Here is a 21538-nt window from a genome sequence, read left to right on the forward strand (position 1 = left end):
AGACATGCCAGAATAAATACAACATGCACCACAGATTGAAGAGCCAGGGAACTAAAATACTCTGTCTCTCAAGAGAATTCAAAGAGAATCTTTGGTTTTTGTTGCTGCAGCTGTAGCACTTGTCCCACAACTTGTTTGTAAAAACAAAAAAAGAGCAGGAATGATTGATCTCAAGTCTTTTGAACACTTGATGCAAAAAAGATGCAAGATGTTTTAGCTCAGTATAAAGGGTAGCCTACATTACGTCATGGGCAGTTTAGTGAGCTGTGGAAAACTGATATACATGTCCAAGAACACCATGGAGAGATGTTGGAATGCAACGAAGGACATTTTCAGGATTTACAGGACGTTTGAGTGCATTAGTCTATGACTCTACCTGCACACTCAAACATGTCCAAATCAAAGCATTCTTAAAGTTAATTACATAGGCCTACTCTGGAATCTAGGTTAGCCTACTCATAGGCTTCAACATATTAAAAGTCACAACTCTAGCCTACTTTTTAAACATAGCTTACATTTGTGAAGTTGTTGAGTCAATCAAAACACTATATGCCTTATTATATTAATCGACATCTAGTTCGGCACCAGGAGGAAATTTCAGATCTGTTGACCTACCTACCAATAAACAAAAACATAATAAGCAGGCTGGCCTAGGGCCTAACAGGAGTGAACATATAAGCGTGTGGCCTAAAAAAACACAGATAAGAAGGCTATGTTGCACTACATCCACTAGGGGCACAAAACTATCCTCGTGCGCCCAGGATTTCAGCAAGCAAGAACGGAAGCTAAACAACGACAAAGATGGCGCAGCCTTCAGACGTGATGACCAACCTCGTTGAGCTCATGAGAGATGCTATTACCGAAGAGTTCGGTGAAAAGCATTTGAATTCTTTAAAAAGTTTGACCACGGCCCTGCGTGTGCCGGACTTCAGGTATCAAATATTTATCACTTTGTCTAAACTACTAAGAAATTGTCTGTGTTTAAGGTTCGTTAGCAACAGTGATGCTACTGTGCCGTGACAGCTGACTAACGTTACCTACACCACTACATAGAAGGACAGTGAGGTATGCCGTTACTTTGCTGTTGGCTGTAATGTTCCCCTTTTTTAGGGATAGTGTTAAAGATGATGTCTTTAATGGACTCCAAATGGTGCTGGAAAAGTCATTCACTGAGATAAAGAGAATGGTGGAAGAAACGGAAGAGAACTCATCAATTTGCCTTCAGATGGCTACAGAATGTTTCAGAAGTCTGAGAAATGCATGCATCCAGTGTCACCACAACCAATGTCGATTGAGGTGACTATTAATTCCCCAAACATCTTTCAACTTTTGAACCTAAATGTAACCGTACCAATGCCAAAAAGTCTGCTTTTTCTCTCACTGTTGAAAACTGTTTCTGTCCCTTATCCAAAGGGAACTGGGTTTCATTCAAACGACAGTTGGAATTCTCAGTGTATTGTACAAACGTCAGCATCGAGAATCAGACTACCTCTTTGATAGTAAGTTATGAATGTGTGTGTGTGTGTCTGTCTGCGTGTGTATAAGTGTGGTTATGCATGTGGAGTTTGTGATCTTGATATGTTATTTTAAACTTAGTGTGTACCTTTTCGTTGTAAAGAAGCAGCTCTTAAAAGGAAGGCATTGAATTACTGTAGACATTTGATACTGCTACTCTTTTTACCCTTTAGCTTTGCGCTGTGGGATCCAATTTCTTGGTAATTTAGCAGTACAGAACCAAAACTGCAAAGATGACATTTGGGTGCATGGTTTTCCTCAACTCTTTTTGTAAGTGAATTTCCTCACATACATTATTTAATAATATTAATCTATACATACATACATACAGATTGATAGATAGATGGATATTATTTGTTTATTTTTGTGTCATTATTTCAATATTTCAAATAATTAGTCTGATTATCACAATGTAGGTCTATAAATTAAAATGTTGTCCAATCATTCTTGCTTGGCTGCAGGGGACTTTTGGACATACAGGATGAGAAAGCCATTGCATATACCTGTATGGCTCTTCACACCTGCTTGAATGAGCATAAAGTGGAACAGTTAACAAAACAGCCCGACTGCTTTAAAGTTGCCCTGAAGGTCATGGAGCTCTGCAGGACACAACCAGAGCTAGACTGGACGTATGTTACCTCCTGAGCAGCATGGCATTCTATCATTTTATGTATCATCTTTATGCTTTTGTGGGTTTGTTTTCAGTTTGATTAATGAGTGTTAATTAAATGTTTGTGCAGGATTCTGATTGTTACGGAGCACTTCCTCAAGTCCCAAGCGCTCATTGCGAAGATGCATTCTACAATGAGCCCGCAGGAATGGTAATTTAGGAAGGGGTGAGCTGTCACAGATGAGCTTGTGTCCAGCATAGTGGACCATGTGAAATGTGTTTGCACTCCAGTAAATGTGAGTTCTCCCGCTTGTCCAGGTTGACCCTGCTGGAGCTGATTTCAGCTCACCTGGGAGAGGGGGGTGAGGAGTCTGAGCAGTGTGGAATCCTTCCATCCACAGCAGAGTTTTTGGCCTCATGCTTCAAGGACAGTTGCAAAGCAGTTTTGTTGCTCAACTCTGGTTCCTCTTCAGATGATGAGGTGATTATGTGTATCAGCAATGTATATTTTTCAATAGCAAAAAGTGAGTGACTCAACTAACAGTATGTGTTGCACTGGCGTGGGAGAGTTTCTTGGGCACACTGTTAAGGGATTTAGAAATGACAGGGATTGATGGGATCAGGGGTGTGTGTTTTGTTTTTAATTCTTGTCAGAGCTGAAGGGTTAATTGAGAGTGAGTGTGATATGTTGAGTGAGTGTGTGAATAGGCTTATTACCTATTTAATTACAGCCTAGGCAATGGGCAGTAGGATGTATAGGAACATTTTTGCAGTAGTGTTTGAACAAAAAGGACTAGAGAAATACATGGTTTACAGTTACTAGATGGGTCATGTTGAAGTTATATTTCTTTTAAAAACCAGTACAATACTTAAGTTAACAGCCTACAACTTAAAGGAACACGCCAACATTTTGGGAAAGTAGCTGATTCCCTGTCTCTCCCAGAGTTAGATAAGATGATGCATAGCATTCTCCTCTCTGTGCGTGCAGTACCTCAGTCTGAAGTGCCCACCTCTAGCATAGTTTCATTGGGGTGGGCAGTTTGAACTAGCCTATAGCACCCAAAAGTGACAAAAAAACTCCAACATTTTCTAAGCATATACAAACTTGGAAGTATGTTCTTATTCAGGAAAAGCACTGCTACTGAGTGGTTTGCACGCAGCACCTGAAAAGCTGCAATAGCAGTGCTTTGCCTAAATAAGAATGTAGTTCCATGCTTAGGAAATTGCTGTGTTGCTTTTTACATTAGATTTACATTTTACATTGTAATGAGTATAAAAATGTATACACATTATAATTATACTAGTCACATAATGTAAATACAACAATGATTGAGGTCTTTTGTCACTTTTGGGAAATGGGCTAGTTGGAACTGCCCACCTCAATGAGCTATGCTAAGCTATACCAAAGTCCTTTTAGGCAAGTCCCTCCACTCGGCGGGCATATTGCAACGTTTTTTGGGCACTCATCGGCATCCTATTCAGCAGAAATGCACGTGCGCAAGGCTTCACGACACCAATCTTGCTCCAGCGGAGAGATCACAACACATGATTGGCTCAATGTATTCACAACACAGCACATGATTGGCTCAATGTATTCACATGTCGAGTTTTGCCGCGGAAGGGGTGTTATATGCGTAGACAACTGACATATTGCCGTTACAAACTAAGCCCATGCATTTCTATGGAGGATTTTTTGAGTGCTGTGTCTCCTCATTAGAAAGTCTCTGGCTATGCTAACGGTGGATGTGTCAGACTGAGTTACTGCACGCACAGAGAGAGAAGGGTACAGTATGTATCATCTTATCTAACTCTGGGGGAGATGGTGAATAAGCTCATTTCCCAAAATGTTGCCGTGTTCCTTTAACATGGATAACAAAACCACTCTGAGACAAGATCAATCTTATTAGTACGTAATAAGCTTCAAGAGGCCGTTGCTTACAGTGATTGTAGAGCTGCACACAAACAGAGAGCCTGTAACCCTCTTAGCTGTACAGCTGGGCTTGTTTATGTTTATTTTCACAGGCAGGACTGTACAAATTGTTGTTCTTTTTCTTAAAGGAGGCTATTGTTGTGATCCGACTCCTGGATATTCTCTGTGAGATGACCTCAGACCTGAAAATGTTCATGTCTCTGCAGGATTATCCAGATCTTCTGGAAACTACCATTGGTAAATACATAAGTGTTATGAAACTACCATTGGTAAATACATAAGTGTTATTACCAATGTAGTAGTATTGCACAAAAAATGTCCCTGTGAAATTCAGGACCTCTTGTTTTGTTAGGAGTTAAGGCACTCTGGAAGATGGGTAAATTCCCACATTCTTTTTCAGCATATGTGTAGTGGAACACAGTGGGTGGTTCCCTACCAGCATAATGTATGCAGTAGATTCTACCTGCCTTTTGAATGCCGTCTACTTGGCTCTCCCCTAAATAGCTGTGAATTAGTGAAGTGAAGCAGGGTTTGTGAAACCTAAACCTCTATCCCAGTCTTCTCATTTGTTTTCTTCATTGTTCAGAGATCCATTTGTCAGCACCCTTGCTCTTAGACCACATCTCAAGCAGGAAATCACTTGAGGCCTGCATGCTTGGCCCGAGATTAATGAATCTTTAGTGTCGTTCTGCCTCTCTGCCTCTAAACTCGCATGTGTGTTGGACTGACAAATGTGTTGTTTGTTCTTTTCTTCATGGTGTCCTTTATTTCTCCCCAACCCCACAACCTGGTCAGTGCTTCTGAAAGAGGTGCATTTCCTCGGGAGGGAAGGCGGGAACGTGTTCAGCTCGGCTCAGAACTTCTCTCAGATGGGGACAGAGGGCGCCTCCTCTCACCCCGTTGTCAGCTTTAAGGCCCATCTGGTGCGGCTGATTGGAAACCTGTGTCACAGAAACATTGCTAATCAGAACAAGGTTTGCTCCTCCTTTGGACTTTCAATAATCAGGTCGTTTTATTTCTGCTGTTACAAAATACACTAGGTTTTTATTATGTTTTGCTTGTTTTAATGGCAAGATGGAATTTATTGATGGGTGGAAATATAGTAATGCTCAAAGACGCAGATTTTGCTGTTTGTTTTGCACTGCTGACAGATAAAGAATCGGTGAAAACCCCTCAAAGCGGCCTAATATTAGCCTAGAGTGTAAAACAATACCGACTGTAATCTGGGCACATACACCTATTTTGCAGTCATGAATGAAATTCATGGACAGATACCGTGCTTGAATTTCTCCTTGGGGATCAATAAAGTGTCTGTCTGTCTGTCTGTCTGTCTGTCTGTCATGATTCAATACTACTTCTGCTGCACGCCGCTGCTTTATTCAGCACATGCTGATTAACATGTAAACTGGAATATTCCTTTCCTCTTACACGTGGAAACATCTTCTTCTGAATATTGCCATAACCAGAATATGGTGATTATGGTGAGCATGGAAACACAGTCAATGATTGTAGGTTGTACTCATCACTGTTAGGATGTGCAACCTATGCTTAACAAGAATGAAGGTTTCCATGTTGACTGAAGTAAAATGCAGGCAACCTTCGGAAATTTGGCCCTATATTTATGCCTCTGTGTTGAAGTATGGAAATCATTGCTTTTTATTACATGTATGTTGCTATCTTTCAAATCCACACTTCTCCCTTGATAGTGCACAGTATATGTAATGAGTATATGTCACTGCCATGTGTTTGCCTTGGCCAATTAAGCATGTATAGCATATCATGTGTGGAACATTCTACAGTCACAGAGCGGAGTTGAGCAAAGGACAGGCCAGCCTATTGGTTTGCCTTTTGGCCTTTTGACTGCTCTACTCATCACTTTCCTCTGCCTAGAATGCTCTCTCTCCCTGATTCAGGTCCAGAGGCAGAGCTTGTGTATAATTTAATGTATAGAATTAGGGATGTGACGGAGACCAGTGCAACCCATCATGACGGATGTAACCACATATGTGTTTTCTTTTATGGAAATTCTTTTTTACTCCCTCAGACTTGGATGACAAAAGGCTGCTCCTGACTGCCCTTGAATTGTGCAACTTTGGTGTCTGTTGCTCGTTTTCTTCATTTTGCCTTTTCTCTGTTTGTTTCTCTCTCCTCCTCTTCTTGTCTTCTGTGAAAGTGATTGTTATTGAATTTGAACAGAAGTGCTAACCTTATCCCCCCCCCCTTTCTTCTCTCATTCTCAGGTCAGAGATTTAGATGGCGTAGCACTTATTCTTGACAACTGCAGCCTTGATAGCAACAATCCCTGTATCCTTGTAAGCCCGAGCTGGTTTGTGGCGGTATAGTGTGGGCGATCTTTGGTCTGAATTAAATGGGCCGTTATTTTACCACAAGAACATTTTAACAAGATGTTGCCTTCTGAAAATGTCCAACTGTCGTTTCTTCTCCTATATACTGTAGTACAGTGTGCATGATGATAATCATTGTCGTTGTCTTTGTTGTCAGTGCAGTGAGTTTAGGCACTGACGCAGCAACTGTTCTACTCACTTTTCTTTTTTAGAACACTGTAGCTTTGTGTTAGAGGAGAGGGGTACTCGGCAAGCTTCTCTTTTCACTGAGGGATGAAGCATTAATGTGAGCGTGTGACTCCCAGTCCCATCCCTCTGACACAGCTTCCTGATGTTTCTGTCTCGTGTAGCCAGCCGGTGGACTCCGGTGGGTCATGTGCTCACAGCGCTGGTGCCCTGGCTGAAGTTCAGGGGGTTGTATACATTGAAAAAGGAAGCCCTTCTAAAGCATGAAATCATGCTTTATTTATTGTTTTTCTGAAATTGTCTATAGATATAGACTTTTTTTGTTATAGTTGCTGTCAGATCAAATATTGACCTTTGCAATGTTAGACATGAAAAATACACTTCAACATACTACATACATACATACATACATTGTTAAGCACAATCCAAAAATGTTATGAATACTCGTTTCCAAGACGTTTTCCTTCACGATTTGTTCTTCAGTCATAAGCCAGTGGGCTGTATTTGCTATTCGGAACATTCTGGAGAACAATGTGGAGAACCAGGAAGTGCTTCAGACTCTGAAGAGGCAGGGTGTGGCAGATGACTCCGCCCTGAGAGATATGGGTTTCCGGGTAGAGGACAGGGATGGCAGTCTGCTTCTTCGACCTCTCAAGAAGGACCCTTAATCCGCCTGAAGAGCAGAGCTGACGTGCCTGAGCCGTCATAACATCAGGAAGCTCAGGTGCTCCCTTCCCCCTTCATCCACTAATTGATCCAGTGTAAGACCTCTGGACAATGTTGCCTTGGCTGGGCACAAGACATGAATGTCTTGGGTCATTTGAGGGGTTCGGGATTCCAGTAGGACACTGTTCACAGGAGGGAAACTGACATCAGTTGCTTACGTTTTTTGTTAATTATTTTCTGAATTGATAATTTGCAGTGGAGACTCAGGCTTACACACCGATGTGCACTTAGTCATCTGCATTTTATGTCCTGCACCAACAGTGGTCATAGGTCTTAAAAGTTCATGGGGATCAAAGTAACTGCTCTTTCCTGAGTTAAGTGTTGCTTTGAGATGATCAGTTGTGGCTGTTTATTTCCCAGATGAGCAATCTTAACACTATCTCTCTTTCAGATAAATAATGTGAAACTATCTTCAGTAAACAAACTTCAAACATAAAATCAGAGTGTATCTTAATACAAGAAATAAAGGGGCCTCTGTGTCTAAATCTGCATTAACTTAAAGTCAAGCCAGAGTACAGTCTCTAGTGGTTCCACTTTTATTGTCTCCAATTGAGTCCTACCCAAGGACTGTAAGTCTCTGCGCAGGCATAAATCAGTCTGTTCTCATTTCACTGGGTGTCATATGGCATATGCCTTCTGACTCTTGCCTCGAACTGGAACAACAGAGCCGTCGTTCGCAGTGAATCGGACCAGAAGTATGAGCTGGCAGAATGACCCCCCTTGCCCCATGGATAAGCTGAGTTGTCCTGACACCACTACAATGCCCTGCTTTACAGACCCATCCTCTCCCTCAAGCCCCCCTGTTTTCTCTGCCTCATATTTTTTAATGACAAAATGTTTGTGTGAAACAATCGGGTTTACTTTCCCCAATCCAGCGTATAGTGACGGGAGCTTATGCGCTTCCGGTCCCCAGGATTTCAGACGGCTAACAAAACACATCTTTACTTCTGCTCTGCTGGCTGCCTGCAATGCTTTTCACACACAGGAAAACCAGCGCGAGTGCTGGCTGGCTGGCTGAGGTGGAGTCAGTGGCTTTTCAAACTTTTACTGCATAACAGCAGACAGAGTGACTCGAGTGTCATTATTATTATTATTATTATTATTATTATTATAATTATTATTATTATTGTGATTATTTACTACAAAACTCATGGCATCCAAACTGCGAAGATGGGAGTGTGAAACGATATGATTTTCAAAATAACGGTCAGAAGGATCTCTTTGCTTCGCACAATAAAAAACTGAAACCCTTTCAATATTTTATTGTCTGATCATGTACTTTGTACAGTACATAAACAATGTTCACCTAGTCAGCAGCAAATCTCTTAGTAGTTACTGACTGTCTTTGACATTTTTGCCAATCGGTTTTGTGAAGACAGAAGTATACTGGACTGATGCAATTAACATTACAACCAGGCTACAAAAAGCAGGAAAAATCATTTTGAGGAGTTTGAAACAGAAGAATCTGGGATACAAAACAATGTTTACATACTTTTTGTATGGGACAGATATTCAATAGTAACATACTATGAAATTAGTAGAACAATGAGGATAAGGAAAATAGTAATAATGCATGACAAAAGTGCCATATCTTATACATATAAAAATATACTTTTAAATTTGTCATAGTTTTATATTCATATAAAACTCATATAAACAATTCTGAATAAAAATGATGCCCAAAATAGCTTGATGACCTTTAACCTTGTTAGACCCCAGCTGTATGGTTAGGCAAATTCCATCAGCTCAGGCAGAAGTGAACTCCCCTGGAAAGACCTTTTACAAGCAGGACCAGTGAAGTGGAATTCCATGTCTCTGGCACTCGTGGGAATGTTCTGTGTATGCTAACATTGCATGTCCATCCAGTTCATTGTGGCCTCACAGAGACAAAAGTAAGCTCCATCAGGTCATGACCAAAGAGCACCAACTTGCTGAAAATATCACCTAAATAAATCATGAAGCTATTGGTTCTGATGTCTTAACATCTTGGGATATGGTCTAAATGGCATAGGCCTAAGTTGTAAGTTTGGCTGTATGCGGTATATGTGAGTTATCAGTTGAAAAACAGTTGGACTGTTAACAAAATTTTGTCATTATTTGGTATTGACTAATATTGTCAGCTGAGTAGCAGTGAAATCAGTTTTCAGATGTCAAACCTAAAATAACCAGTTCAGTGCCTAATGTCCAGAACCTATGCATGAAGGGAAAGATTCTAGCTATGACATAAATCATCTTCAGTGTTCAAACAGATACAGTGCGACTTGACCACTGCAATATATTGCCATTTCTCAGTCAGCAGCTCTTAACTGCCTTCTTTGAGTCCATCCATTTGCAAATGGCATGCACCATTGCCACAGCTCCAAACAGGCATTCCAGTTTGAATGGGTTCTTCTACACTGTTGATTTGTCCCATAATTGGAATCGTTTCTCTCAGGGAGTAACATCCACATTGCAGGAGATTTTGGTCTGTCTTGTCTTTCTTTGTTATATGTTTCACAACATATATTTCCATTGGTGGCCTTAATTGTAGTTCAGATTACAGACAGTTTATTTGAAGGAACCAATTCTCTAAACCCATGCTGTCTTTTCCCCTAGAAGAGTATCTCATGTGCAAAATGAAGCCATAAAAGAAGTTGTCTCTTTGCTTTGCTTTGCTGCTTTGGTGGCTCATGGATTGGTCCTCCACCCACTCTTCCTTATTTGCAGGTAAACACCTCAGTTCGCTCACTGCAAGTGTTGCACTTGACGAAGCAGCACCACTGGAATTGGCAGTTGCACTGCCACACGCGGGTGTACTGGTGGGTGTTGTGGCCTCGGCCACAGCACATGAGGTTACAGCCGTCCGTGTGAGGGGAGGTGTGGTTGCACAGGCGCCCCCGCGTCCCCGTGCTGCCCGTGCTCGCGTCCTCCTCGCAGTAGTTGGGCGAGCGCTCAAGGTACACCAGGTCCGCCACGGTGGGTTTCTGGTAGCCGCGGCCCTGTTTGAGGCGCAGGAAGGAGGGCTGGCGTAGGCGCGTGGCCCGGACCGCCTCCACTTGCACCGCTGTGCTGTAGCGCTCCTTCAGCACGTAACCAATCTCGCGGAACTTGGGCAGCGTCGTCCAGCATGTCTTGGTGGTGCAGGAGCCCGAGACTCCATGACATTTGCACTCCAGCTTCATGCGTTCCTCCAGAACCTGAGGACACATGAGTGTGGTGAATGGAGACATCAGTCACAACATTTGAGTCTACAAGTCTACCAGAATTCCTTATTATTTTTCCTTATCATAGATTTAATTTGCCTCTTCATGCCTCAGGACAAGCCACCTGGTCCTCATCTATAGTATTAGCATGTGACTGTGTTTAACATTAACATTTTAGTGTTACCTCAAAATGTACAAAAGCTCTTTTGGAATATCTGAGGACTTGCAAAGATGTGCCAGCTATATGTCAAATCCGAGGGGAAAAAATAAGTTACAGCCAGAAGCACTCTGTAATTTTCTCTACCTTCCTCAAGGCCACATCAATGAGGAGAAAAATGATTCAAATAACCATCCATGGATACAGTTACATTGGAGTTAAATATGGATATCTGTTGCTTTTTGATGTGTTACAGATACATTTTACAGACAGATGATCATTTAACTGTTTCCTAGCTGGAAATTTGTGACTCTTCCAAAGAGATTAAATCCTATTGATCCTGACAAATGGATGGTGCTGCTCAACACTGGCAGTGGTTTCTTTGAATCATCATCATCATCGCCATCATTGAAGAACCACATCATTTCCTATTTGTGTTTTCCACCTCATGCAAGTTTACCAACTTTTTCATAATTAACTGTGTTTTTGTTTTAGATGGACATTAAGGCTTGAAGTGGTGTCTTGTATCCAAACTTAGTGCTCTCTAAATTGATGTACAAATGTCAGGGTTATGGCAGCCTTCCATTTGGCGGCTTCCAGCCTGGGTTGTGATGAAACCTGTGATGAAACCTTCAGCTTCAACTATTACAATCTTGCTTAGTGGCCCAAATTTTAAACAGACACAAATGTTGTGCTTCTCCCAGAGTTTTCTGCGTCTGCTGACTTACCTTCCGCCCTGCCTCATTGTTGTGAAGATTCATCAGCCTTCGTGCATTTTTTTTTATCTCCCGAGCGTCCACAAATCTGCGGGAGAACTCCACGCCGTACTTGACATCGGCCGAGCAGCCACCCCACTTCCAGCCCTCCTCTTGGTCGTGGTAGCCCTGTTTCTCACGGTCGCAGCCACAGTGGCTGAGGTTTCCCTGACTACAGGCCGCAGTCACGGCGTGAGCCACTCCCGCGGCAGTGATGGCGTATGTGAACGCAGCCTCCTTACTGCCTGGGAACGACAGGATGGGAGCATTTGAGACTGCTACAGAGATTGTTTTTTTCCACTTCATATACAGAATCTTGCTCACTGGTTCATGTTCATGGCAGTATTTACTGAATGTATTGAGGAACTCTAAGCAATGTAGCTGTATGGAATTTAGAGATACATTTTAGGGCTCTGTCACACAGAAAAGGTTGCTGGTTGTCATTGAAAAATGGCCTGGTGTCGCATGTTTGGTAGCTCTCAAATATTACCACTCGCCATTCTCGGATACCAGTTAGGACAAAAAAGTGACACCTGCTGGTTGGCTTGATGGACATTTAGTGAATATTTCCCATGCAGCTGGAAGTAAAAATATTATGCATGACAGTTATGGTTTGGCACAATGTGCAATTCAGCAATGGTCAAAGTGATCCTTTTACAATGGGATTGTGTTGTCTCGTTTCTGGGGGGACTTCACTTTTCTAAGCAACATTCCATTCAAAATGGTGATGCCTTGCTGACCAAGGCCTCTTTTTATATTGTGGTTTTTATGTTAACAGTATATGACTGTCTGAAATGCAGTTTTCCAACCAGGGAAACTGGCTGATAAGCAACGTTGTTGTCATACCATTTAAACCAAAATCATAGGTATTATGATAGAAACTATTAGGCAGCCACAAAGGCATTGCTATTATGACAACCATTATTACAACTGACCATAAAAGACAAAGCTTTTCTTCTTTACAAGGGTCATTGTTTTTAAGTTTAACACAGTTCATACTTTTACTGCTAGATGGCACATCCCACCCAAACAGGCCACTATGGCTTGCGTCTTTAGTGTTCTCCATTGTTCATCTGTCCCAAATGTCCTCCGCATATCTTGGACCACATTAGTCTTCCACATGATGAAGACCACACCAAACATTCTGCCTTTCACTTCATCCTTATCATATAAAATCACCAGTTTAAAGAGCAGTTTAACTCTTCCGTTTAGGATGGCCAATAGGGCTGTCTCACTTTCCAATAAACACATTCGTACTTACTGCACTGTGAAGAAATAAATATCCAATATCCGGTGTTTTCTGTGAGGGTTATTTACCCTCAATCAAAATATGTTGGCCTGGACATTTCTGAACAGCCCAACTGTTAATGCATGGCGTCGCGGGATGGCAGGCGTAATTGCATGGCAGTCTTCCAAATGGACAGACCTCAGCTTCTCAGCTTCATGCGAGACAGAGACATACTGTCAGCTTTGTGGTTCCTTGACCTCAAATTCTGAACAAAATATGGCGCTTTCTTGCTGGTTATGAAGTTGCGTATTGCATTGTCCTAGCTGTGTTATATTGACTGACTAGCATTATGTGGACCACTGCACAGTTCCAAAAGTCATTTCATGTTATTACAGCATTATGATTAGTAGCCTGCTGTGCTCTGGTCTTTTTCAAACTTTTATGGCAGGCTGTCAGCCCAAGTTGTCATATACTGTAGTTAAACTTAACTCAATATGTGTAGAGTCGTATTCCCTGGCATTTGATCAAAGCTACAAAGTCAACTTCTCTGCTTTACAGTAATTTCATATGTTGTCAGGTAGCTGTCTAAACTAACTGTAGAGTGATAGGAAAAGGGGTACATGAGGAAATTATTGTACAACTACATTAGAATTCTGTGAGCGTCTGATTGTGGTCTGCATGTAATCTGCCATGTGAATGAGCAGTGTCTATGGGAGATAAAGCTTAGGATCTGATGAAACTGTATGAGCGGGCATGTCATATTATTCCTAACAAAAGAAGTATTATCATCAGACACTGGCCAGACTGCACCTCAAACAAATGATTGCTACCACAGTTATTTCGGATAAAACACATTTCCAAACCACTCTGACCGCAACAAAAGGTTTCAAACTGAGAGGCAATGCCTGCAAGACCACCAAATTGTATTTTAAGACCACATGGCTGTGAGAAATAAATGTGCAGGAAGTCGGCTCAAAGCAGGATTCTCTGTGCTGTCCTCTTCAGATGATTTCCACTGCCATTGATTCAGTATACATTTCACAAACTCTAGCACCTTTCTTTACACATGCAACATGCAGATTCCTGTAGAGTATTTTATCCTCAAGACAGGTTCATCACACCATTTTCCCAAAGCAACATGACAATGTCGTGAGATAATGCTCGCTACCAATAAAGCCCTGAGTACCCGACATGACCAGCAGACTGACCTACTCTCAGCTCTTGACCGAACACGGTCCTCTCTCCAAGGGCAGAGCAGTTCCAGCGCCCATAGCGGAATTGGTATTGGCACTCGTTGATTCCCAGCTGGGCACCCTCGCCAATGACAATGATGGCATCGGGGCGGCTCTGGCAGATAGCTCTCTGACGGGGGGCTAGGCCAGGGATCTTATTGCAGATGATGTTAGCACCCAGAGCAACCACTGAGGAAAGGGCCCTTTGGAGATAAGACATTTACAAATGCGTTAGTCAGAAAAGCAGAAAGACAAATTGACCAGTCCTTACTATGTTAAGGTTGAGTGTCTGTTCATCATCAAGGGCTGTTTGTTGGTATTTTGTGGTTTAAAGCAATGTTGAATAACACCAAAAATGTCATGGAAACATTATTACAGGAAAAGAATGTGATGCAATATATTTCAGCATAACACGAACACATTTGTCTTGCCTGGTAAATAGGATCCATAAAGGCACCCACATGGAGGCAAGGAATGGAATTTGTGAGCAGAAAAATAAACAGTCCAAACAAATTAGCCTACTAAAGTGTGCTGGTTCACAGACATAAACAACATGCAATGAATTGTCAGAATATGCCATGCAGTAAGAATGTAAGCATACAAACAAACATACTATTCCAGCAATTCACACTGGATCATTTCCAGCTTTGTTTGCAATGTTTTAAAATTCCTCATCAGTGTTAAACTGAAAATGAGAGAAAGTTGTGATCATTTCCAGAGATAACAGCAGCGTGGTAATGCTCTGAAAAGGTTACTTAAGGACTGACATGTCCATTTGTATCCTTCATGATGTAACCTAAAACCATATTCCAGGTATCTTTAGTTTTCCACAGAGTCATGGCCTACTGTCATTAAGCGAATTAATCACGACCCGCAGCAGTTTATCGCACTTTCAATAGGCTTTGTTAGACACTGTGGTGGCCAAGACAGAATATTAAGCAGTAGCTTATGCAAACTATGCTCTCCCAAGAACGAACGAATAATGAAATCCCCAACTTTAACTGCAGCTTTCCAGATTCCGTGTCGACATAAATAATAGATATGCCCTTGCCCAGAAAGAACGCACAGGGTTCTCCATACATTAGAATACCAATAGTGAACTATCTCAACGATTAAACTTGCATGAGGAGCTATTGGGTTATTAAAATAGAGCCATGAGTCCTGACTACTGTTAGCAGGCCACGCAGTACAGAGCTCCTTCTATTCCAGATGCGGTCTTTTGAGTCATAACCACAGAAAACAGTGCGTGAGAACATGGAGTAATGCGTAAAACACTTCTGAGTGGGTTTGGCTTTCTGGGAACAATATTTCACTTATTTGATAGATCTAGTTATCATAGGCTACATGTTATGGTTGCAGAATACCTACAACCTACAACTGTTAAAACAACCACCACATTTAAAAGAACAACTACATACCTAGTTTAGTGATTATACCTTACTCAACAATATCTTAAACCAAGAGGCAGGGCTTCAGGTTGTAACAGACAGTACACAGCATAGTCTACTAAACATTGGATGCGCCCTACTATCAGTATAGCCACATGTAAATTTTGCGTTACAGGTGCTTTAGATATGTCACCAAGATGCCAACTCACCGCATCTACGCACAGCGTACCCACCTGCTGCGCGTAATGGACAAACTCAAAGCAGTTAACTCTGTAAAAGATTCACTAGTTACTTAATATTCAGATTCTCCGTAGTCAAAAAGCGAAGTATAAAGTAAGTTTTGCCAACCTACAGGTAGCTACCGCTGGAGAGGATGAGGAAGATCTGTGGGTAGTAGACTGACAGCAGAGCATTGCGTGATGAGATGATGAGCATGGTGACATTGAACAAGCGGATACGGTATTTTCTGTTTGAAAAATAAAAAAGCGCTAGTGCGACTGTAATTCCCGAATTAAGGATGTAAAATAAAGCGGAGTATCCTTGCTCCTTTGTGGCCGTTTCTGCGATAGTCGGAGGAGCTTTGGTGCTATGCAGCTCCAAGCTCCCCGGACCATGCGCTAGCTGCGGGTGCAGAGACAGGATCCGTCATCTCATAGTAATAGGGGTTGTTTTAGACTGAGGACCTCGGTCCCAACGCATAGTGAATTCAAAGATGTAGGATATCACGGATGTGCCCATCTTGTCTCTCTGTTCTGCCATTGGCAGAGGGGGGGTATGCAGTCCGCCCACCTTTGTGGTGCACTGTATCCAGATAGCACGAAAAGTCGCTCGCCGTTTAATCACATTGAGAATGACGAAATAAAAATATCTCCAGTTTTGCATGGGATAGCCTACTACACTTTTGCACGAGGTGTTGTGTATGTGATGCATTTGTATTTTAACCTTTTAGTATTGGAAAACACTTATACACATATCTGTACATAAGACTCCTGCTAGACTTTAATTGGATGAATGCAACAGTTGGCATTGATATATGTTAACAGTGAGAACAAGTCGACCATGACAAACACTGAATGGTGGTCTCGAAATGGACGCGTTGCAATCCTAAAAGTAAACGATGCACGCTGTGTCTTTCATCGCTTTGCTAGTTGGGACAGGTGTCGGGTTCAGTTCCGCAAAGTGCGAGGTCGGGAAGATGTAGGGATGTCTGTGTACTGGATGAAGAAAGATCGAATGCTTAACCGACGCGAACCCATGCGGAATAAATTAAAAGTCATGTTCCAAAGTTGATGAAGAAACGTTAATTTCTATTAAGACTCACCTGTTAAAGTGTGTAATTATTTTATCTAGTCTATAGAACTGATGCCATTTGTGGCATCTGATTGCTTTTCATCTTCTTCTCACTGTGTCTTTTCTGTGTAATTCATAAGCGCTGTTTGAATCTCTTTGACAGTTTTCTTTTTATTCTACCTCAACTAGTGTGTAAAGGGTAGAAGGGCTCCCCCCTTTGGCGATTCATGGAAATGCGATCAGGAGAGGGAAATCAGACAATCCAAAACATCATTGGGCCCTGTCTTGGCGATCAGAAACGGATGGTCAGAGGCGCAAAGCTTAAGGGCATGTCGTGATTTTGTGATTCAATGGCGGCCACATTGTTCAAAAGGGTTTGTTCTTCTGTTTCTTAATCAGTCATGGCAGTGTTTTTTTTTAAACCAATGAGAGTGACATTCGCATTAACAGCGAGCAGCGCAACTTCAAACAGCGCATAGGTATTTTGACCGTCAGCTGAGCATTTGAAGGAATCTGTTTGCATGAGAGAGGTCCATGTATGGAACAGAGGTATTCCACTAGACCTTGCTTTACTAAAACATGTTTGTGACTACCAGAGTATAGCCTATGCATCACACTCCCTATTATTTGAACTCATAGGCAAAGTGAAATTAACTTTGGACTCATAGTCAATGACAAAACAGTTCTACACAGTTAATTACTTTCACTATTGACTAACAAGGGGTTACCATCGAAAACATAGCCTGAAAAAAGCAACACTTTACCCAATAATGTCCGAATGACTGAATAAAAATCTTACATCCCACCTACATCTTAAGCAGTGTTTTTTCTTGGTCAGTGGCATAATGATTTTTAGGGGGTGTAGCGATTTTTGGATCATGCACCAGACCACACCTTATGTGGTTAATTACCGCACAGCTGGGCGCAAGGTTAAATAAGAGTGGAGTGCATGGTGAAAATGTCATCCCTTTGTTGAGTGTAAGATAAGAATAAGCTTTGTGTTGCACTTTCCGCATGGTGTAAGATGGGGCCCATTAAATGCAATGTATTTGACTTAAATCACAGTTAACTTTGCAAAACCTTTGTAAACCATATTTCTTTACAAGATGTACCTCTCCTTTCTAAAGTTGTTGAAGGACCAATAACAGAAAAAAAAGAGAATAATTCAGCATGCACAAGGATCCAAAAAATGACCCTGTAAACCACTTTGCCACCTCAGAGTGTTCAGGACCACCTGCACAGGTCAGTAGGTTACCATAAAAACTCAAAGGATGGTAGGCCTACTGCAATATCCCTAGCTGAAAAAGACACAGAAAAGGAAGGCCCAGATAATTAATATTTCAGGATATTAATAGAACAAATATGGGGTAGAAACATATTTGGTTAATATTATGGTTTAACCAAAGCATTATCTCACATTATTTTTTTTAGATTAGATTGTGCAGAGTACAAGTACAGAGACAACGAAATGCGGTTTGCATCTAACCAGAAGTGCAAAAAGCAGAAAAGTGCAGCGTAATAGACACAGTAAGTGGTGCTGTATAAACAGTATAGTGCAGTGTAGACAGTATACAGTTAAGAAAGGGGTGTGGTTTACAGTAATATAAATTAAATATAAATATGTGCAGTGTATTAGCAGTAACCTTATAAGAGCAGAATATTGATATGCAGTATGAACAATGTATGAACATGTATGGATGTCCAGTGTAGTAACAGTAACATTATAAGAGTAAAACAAATTCTATACATTCTGCAGATGTAAAGCCACATTGTTCAATATTCTGATGAAAAAGCTCTGGTCACAAATGTTTGAACACTTCTTACTTGTAGGATATCTGAAAGATGTTCCTGATGGACCCGTCCTCCCAAGTGCTTTTTATTATTATTTCAGGGGACCTAGGGTATACCAAATTGTATCTAGATTTTTGTCTAAATTTGGAATGGAAATATCTCAGCTGGTCTTAGTCATACTGGCAACACAGACTCAATATAACTTTACTGCTGTCAGATGTAACTAGCAGTTTATAAATGTATAACAGAACACCCCTGTGTAATATCACTTAAATGTCAAATGATTAATCTTGTCTCATCTTACAGGAAGTGTTACTTTCAAGTTGGACAGTATGGGTATTTGGCTCAAATAAAAACTAACACTCTATATTTAAAATAGTGGACTCACACTAGGGACTGAATGCAAAGAAAGTATGTAGACCTTTCCTTCCATCCATTAGCCCTTGGCTCCAAGGAGGAGCATGCCATTGATTACTTTTGTCCTCCAATCAGATTTTTCCCATAGGTCCAGAGGTTCTTACCGGTATGCTCAGGGGTAATTTTATAACCATGTTTATGCAATGAGCAATTGGAAATCACAAGTGTACTCAATTTTGGTTTCAGTGATTATGGGTTTTCTAAGTTGTGTCAGTGAGTGTGCTTGTATTTACATAGTTGCTTTGAGTCTGTGTTTCTCAAAATCTTGAAACCTTTTAAGCAATGATACAGAAAAAAAGAACACTGTAATTTATGTCTGTGGCATTCATGCCAGGCCATATAAACTATGAATCTGCTTTTGAAAAATATAGTTTGCCTTAGGAAATGTGTAAACAAATGTCTAAACTAATCAAAACATTAGGGGAGATACTTAGTTGCAGCAATGTCTTTAATATTTACATTTATTTCTCAGACAGAAAAGAGTCAAAAATGTCAGTCTTGATTATTTCTACAAACTCGGTTTATGAGGACTCTTATCCATAACAGAGATCATTGTTTCCTCGTAGGATTAGAAGCCATTACAATGTGTATATGACATGCAGTGATTAATGTGACCTTTTTCTGTTTTCAGCCCTGTCTCACATTAACATGCAACGCATATTCTCCAAAGGTTGTAATTAGACTACATATTGAGATTTTCTATATCACTGATGTAATGATGGTCATGAATAAGATAAATATGCAATTAATTCTCCTCATTGTAGTATTTGAGGAGCAACCATACCATGAGGTCTACCAGTTAAGACTGTCCTGTGCAAATAAATCTTAGGTGGAGGGAGACAGTGTAAAACGTGTCATTGCAATGGACATTGCAATGAAGATTCTTAGGATACCTTTACTGAATCAAACGTATATTTGAATAGACATTCACAGCACTTCCACATGTATTATACCTGCCAAACATTGTGCAGAAGGGATTTAAATGTAAGATCCTTTTACAGCTTCCATTAGCACTGTTAGATGGAGCAGTCCTCAAAAGCACCACAGGGGGACTCTGCATATCATATTATTACTATTCCAAGGGCTCTCTACTGCCCCACCGCTCTAAAACTAAGATCACGTCGCCTGTTCTGGACGCCACCATCTTGTTTCCCACCTTATTGATTGATAAACAGTCATCTTTCCACCTCCTTGACAAGACTAAAAATAAATGAATACTGTTAATGTTACATAAGGTTGCGGAGATTGCTTGGACTATTTACAAACCAGTCTGCAACCAGAAAATGCTTTAATTTAAATATAAAATAAAAGTGTGCCTGGTGCTCTGAGAGAGAGATTATTATATCTGTCAGTCAGTGTTGAAGAAGAACTTACCACTGTTAGCCATGCTCATTTAAACATTACCTTTCCATATTAGATCCAATACTGTATAATCATAATCTACATAATAATTGATGTAGGTTTGCTTTCTGTCCAATGTATCAGAGCTGAAACGAGGTTGTTGCATTCTTTATTGTTGTATGCTCTTCTTTGTGCTCAGTGAATGTCATGCATGTTGATCCAGTAAGGCAATTTGATAATACCGGTACCCCTTTCTAGCGGCAGGGCACAGCTAGAGTAAAGTGGCTAGACTAGTAATATGAGCACACTTGGAGTGCAGGAGCTGGAGGAGGAGGCAGAGATAAGAGAGAGGGAGGGATGAAGGGAGAGGGGAGATTGTCATTATGTGGCCCATGTGACGGATGCCCTGTGGGGACAACAGATGTTCAATGATGTCATGTAGTGGGGGAGGAGGGCATGGAATGGCAGGAGACTTCACTTTATCCTAGAAGGAGACCGAGGACTGGGGAGCTCCCGCTGGCCCAGGCTTCTGCCACAGTCCCATGGCTCACATCCATACAAATTTACTGCACTTTTTTGTTTTCAGAGTGCTGAATTTGGGTTGATTTGTGCTGGATTTACATGAATTCATTTCTTTTTTTACAATCTAATTTATTTTCTAGTATTTTATTCCTCATCTGGAAGCTAGTTTTGTGAGTCTATGGTAAAAAATAATCCTGGATAAACCTGCTCAGTTTTGCAGCAGCATTAGCCTTCTATGTCTGATGCTATCTCACAAGACTGCTTTGGTGTCACTTTGGTGTCACTTTGGTTAATATCGCATGATAGGGATGAGGGTCTGCAGTCACCTGACACTTCAATTTGTATCTGTGAAATTGGTATGTTTTTGCCTTTTATACTTTGACTGATGATGGCTTAAATCACAAACCACCTGCAAATTAAACGACTAACTTCAGATTTTTTTTTCTGGATTGTCCTTTCATTGGTATCACAGCTTTCTGAATTTCTGAAAACAAATATTCAGCAAGTGTGCTAGCTGTAGTTGGAGAGATTTTTGGTCTGGGTTTACCAAGTACCACTGGTGTGATGTTGCACAAGAAGGCCCTTTTTTCCTTACACAATAGCCGAACAGGCTGAAGAGGTCATGATTTGATTGTGAGGTTGCAATGTTAAACTTTTGCCTCGGTCCCCTGACTATCAGTGGTATAAGAAGTCAATTGTTCTTGGGTATGCTGTGACAATGGCTGTTTGTGATCATGCAGGGCTTGAGAGGGCCGGCAGCACATACAGTAATTGTGCTGTTCGCTGCCAGGGACCGGCTCTCCAAGGGGTCACCGCAAGGGCAAAGTGCTCTCAGTCACGCCATAAATGCCCTGGTCCAGGGCACCACCGCTGATTATGCCTTTAAGATAAACCGCGCCGTCCCCTTTCTAAACACCTTGTTT

The 21538-nt window shown here is 41.3% G+C and overlaps 2 protein-coding genes across 2 annotated transcripts; one reads left to right on the forward strand and one right to left on the reverse strand.

The window, feature by feature from the left end:
• Nucleotides 1-727: 727 nt before the first annotated feature.
• atxn10 (ataxin 10) lies at nt 728-8570 on the forward strand. The gene is made up of 11 exons (XM_042078000.1): nt 728-932; nt 1111-1296; nt 1414-1499; nt 1689-1785; nt 1977-2144; nt 2256-2336; nt 2444-2606; nt 4184-4292; nt 4851-5029; nt 6296-6359; nt 7070-8570. The coding sequence occupies exons 1-11, from the start codon at nt 802-804 to the stop codon at nt 7252-7254; spliced, it is 1449 nt and encodes a 482-aa protein (XP_041933934.1). The 5' UTR covers nt 728-801; the 3' UTR covers nt 7255-8570.
• Nucleotides 8571-9974: 1404 nt separating this feature from the next.
• On the reverse strand, nt 9975-15811 carry wnt7ba (wingless-type MMTV integration site family, member 7Ba). The gene is made up of 4 exons (XM_042078007.1): nt 15607-15811; nt 13843-14069; nt 11380-11651; nt 9975-10488 (listed from the first exon to the last, which is right to left on the reverse strand). Exons 1-4 carry the CDS (start codon nt 15687-15689, stop codon nt 10009-10011), a joined length of 1062 nt encoding a protein of 353 aa, XP_041933941.1. The 5' UTR covers nt 15690-15811; the 3' UTR covers nt 9975-10008.
• Nucleotides 15812-21538: the final 5727 nt, after the last annotated feature.

Source organism: Alosa sapidissima, chromosome 22, assembly GCF_018492685.1.
Source record: "Alosa sapidissima isolate fAloSap1 chromosome 22, fAloSap1.pri, whole genome shotgun sequence".
In the NCBI taxonomy this organism is placed as follows: domain Eukaryota; kingdom Metazoa; phylum Chordata; class Actinopteri; order Clupeiformes; family Clupeidae; genus Alosa; species Alosa sapidissima.

Coding starts and splice junctions, on each gene's coding strand:
- atxn10 (XM_042078000.1), top strand. CDS start 802: ATGGCGCAGCCTTCAGACGTGATGACCAACCTCGTTGAGCTCATGAGA. Junction 933..1,110: donor CTGCGTGTGCCGGACTTCAG/GTATCAAATATT, acceptor CCCCTTTTTTAG/GGATAGTGTTAAAGATGATG. Junction 1,297..1,413: donor CACAACCAATGTCGATTGAG/GTGACTATTAAT, acceptor CCTTATCCAAAG/GGAACTGGGTTTCATTCAAA.
- wnt7ba (XM_042078007.1), bottom strand. CDS start 15,689: ATGCTCATCATCTCATCACGCAATGCTCTGCTGTCAGTCTACTACCCA. Junction 11,652..13,842: donor CGGTCAAGAGCTGAGAGTAG/GTCAGTCTGCTG, acceptor TGTCGTTCCCAG/GCAGTAAGGAGGCTGCGTTC. Junction 10,489..11,379: donor ACAATGAGGCAGGGCGGAAG/GTAAGTCAGCAG, acceptor ATGTGTCCTCAG/GTTCTGGAGGAACGCATGAA.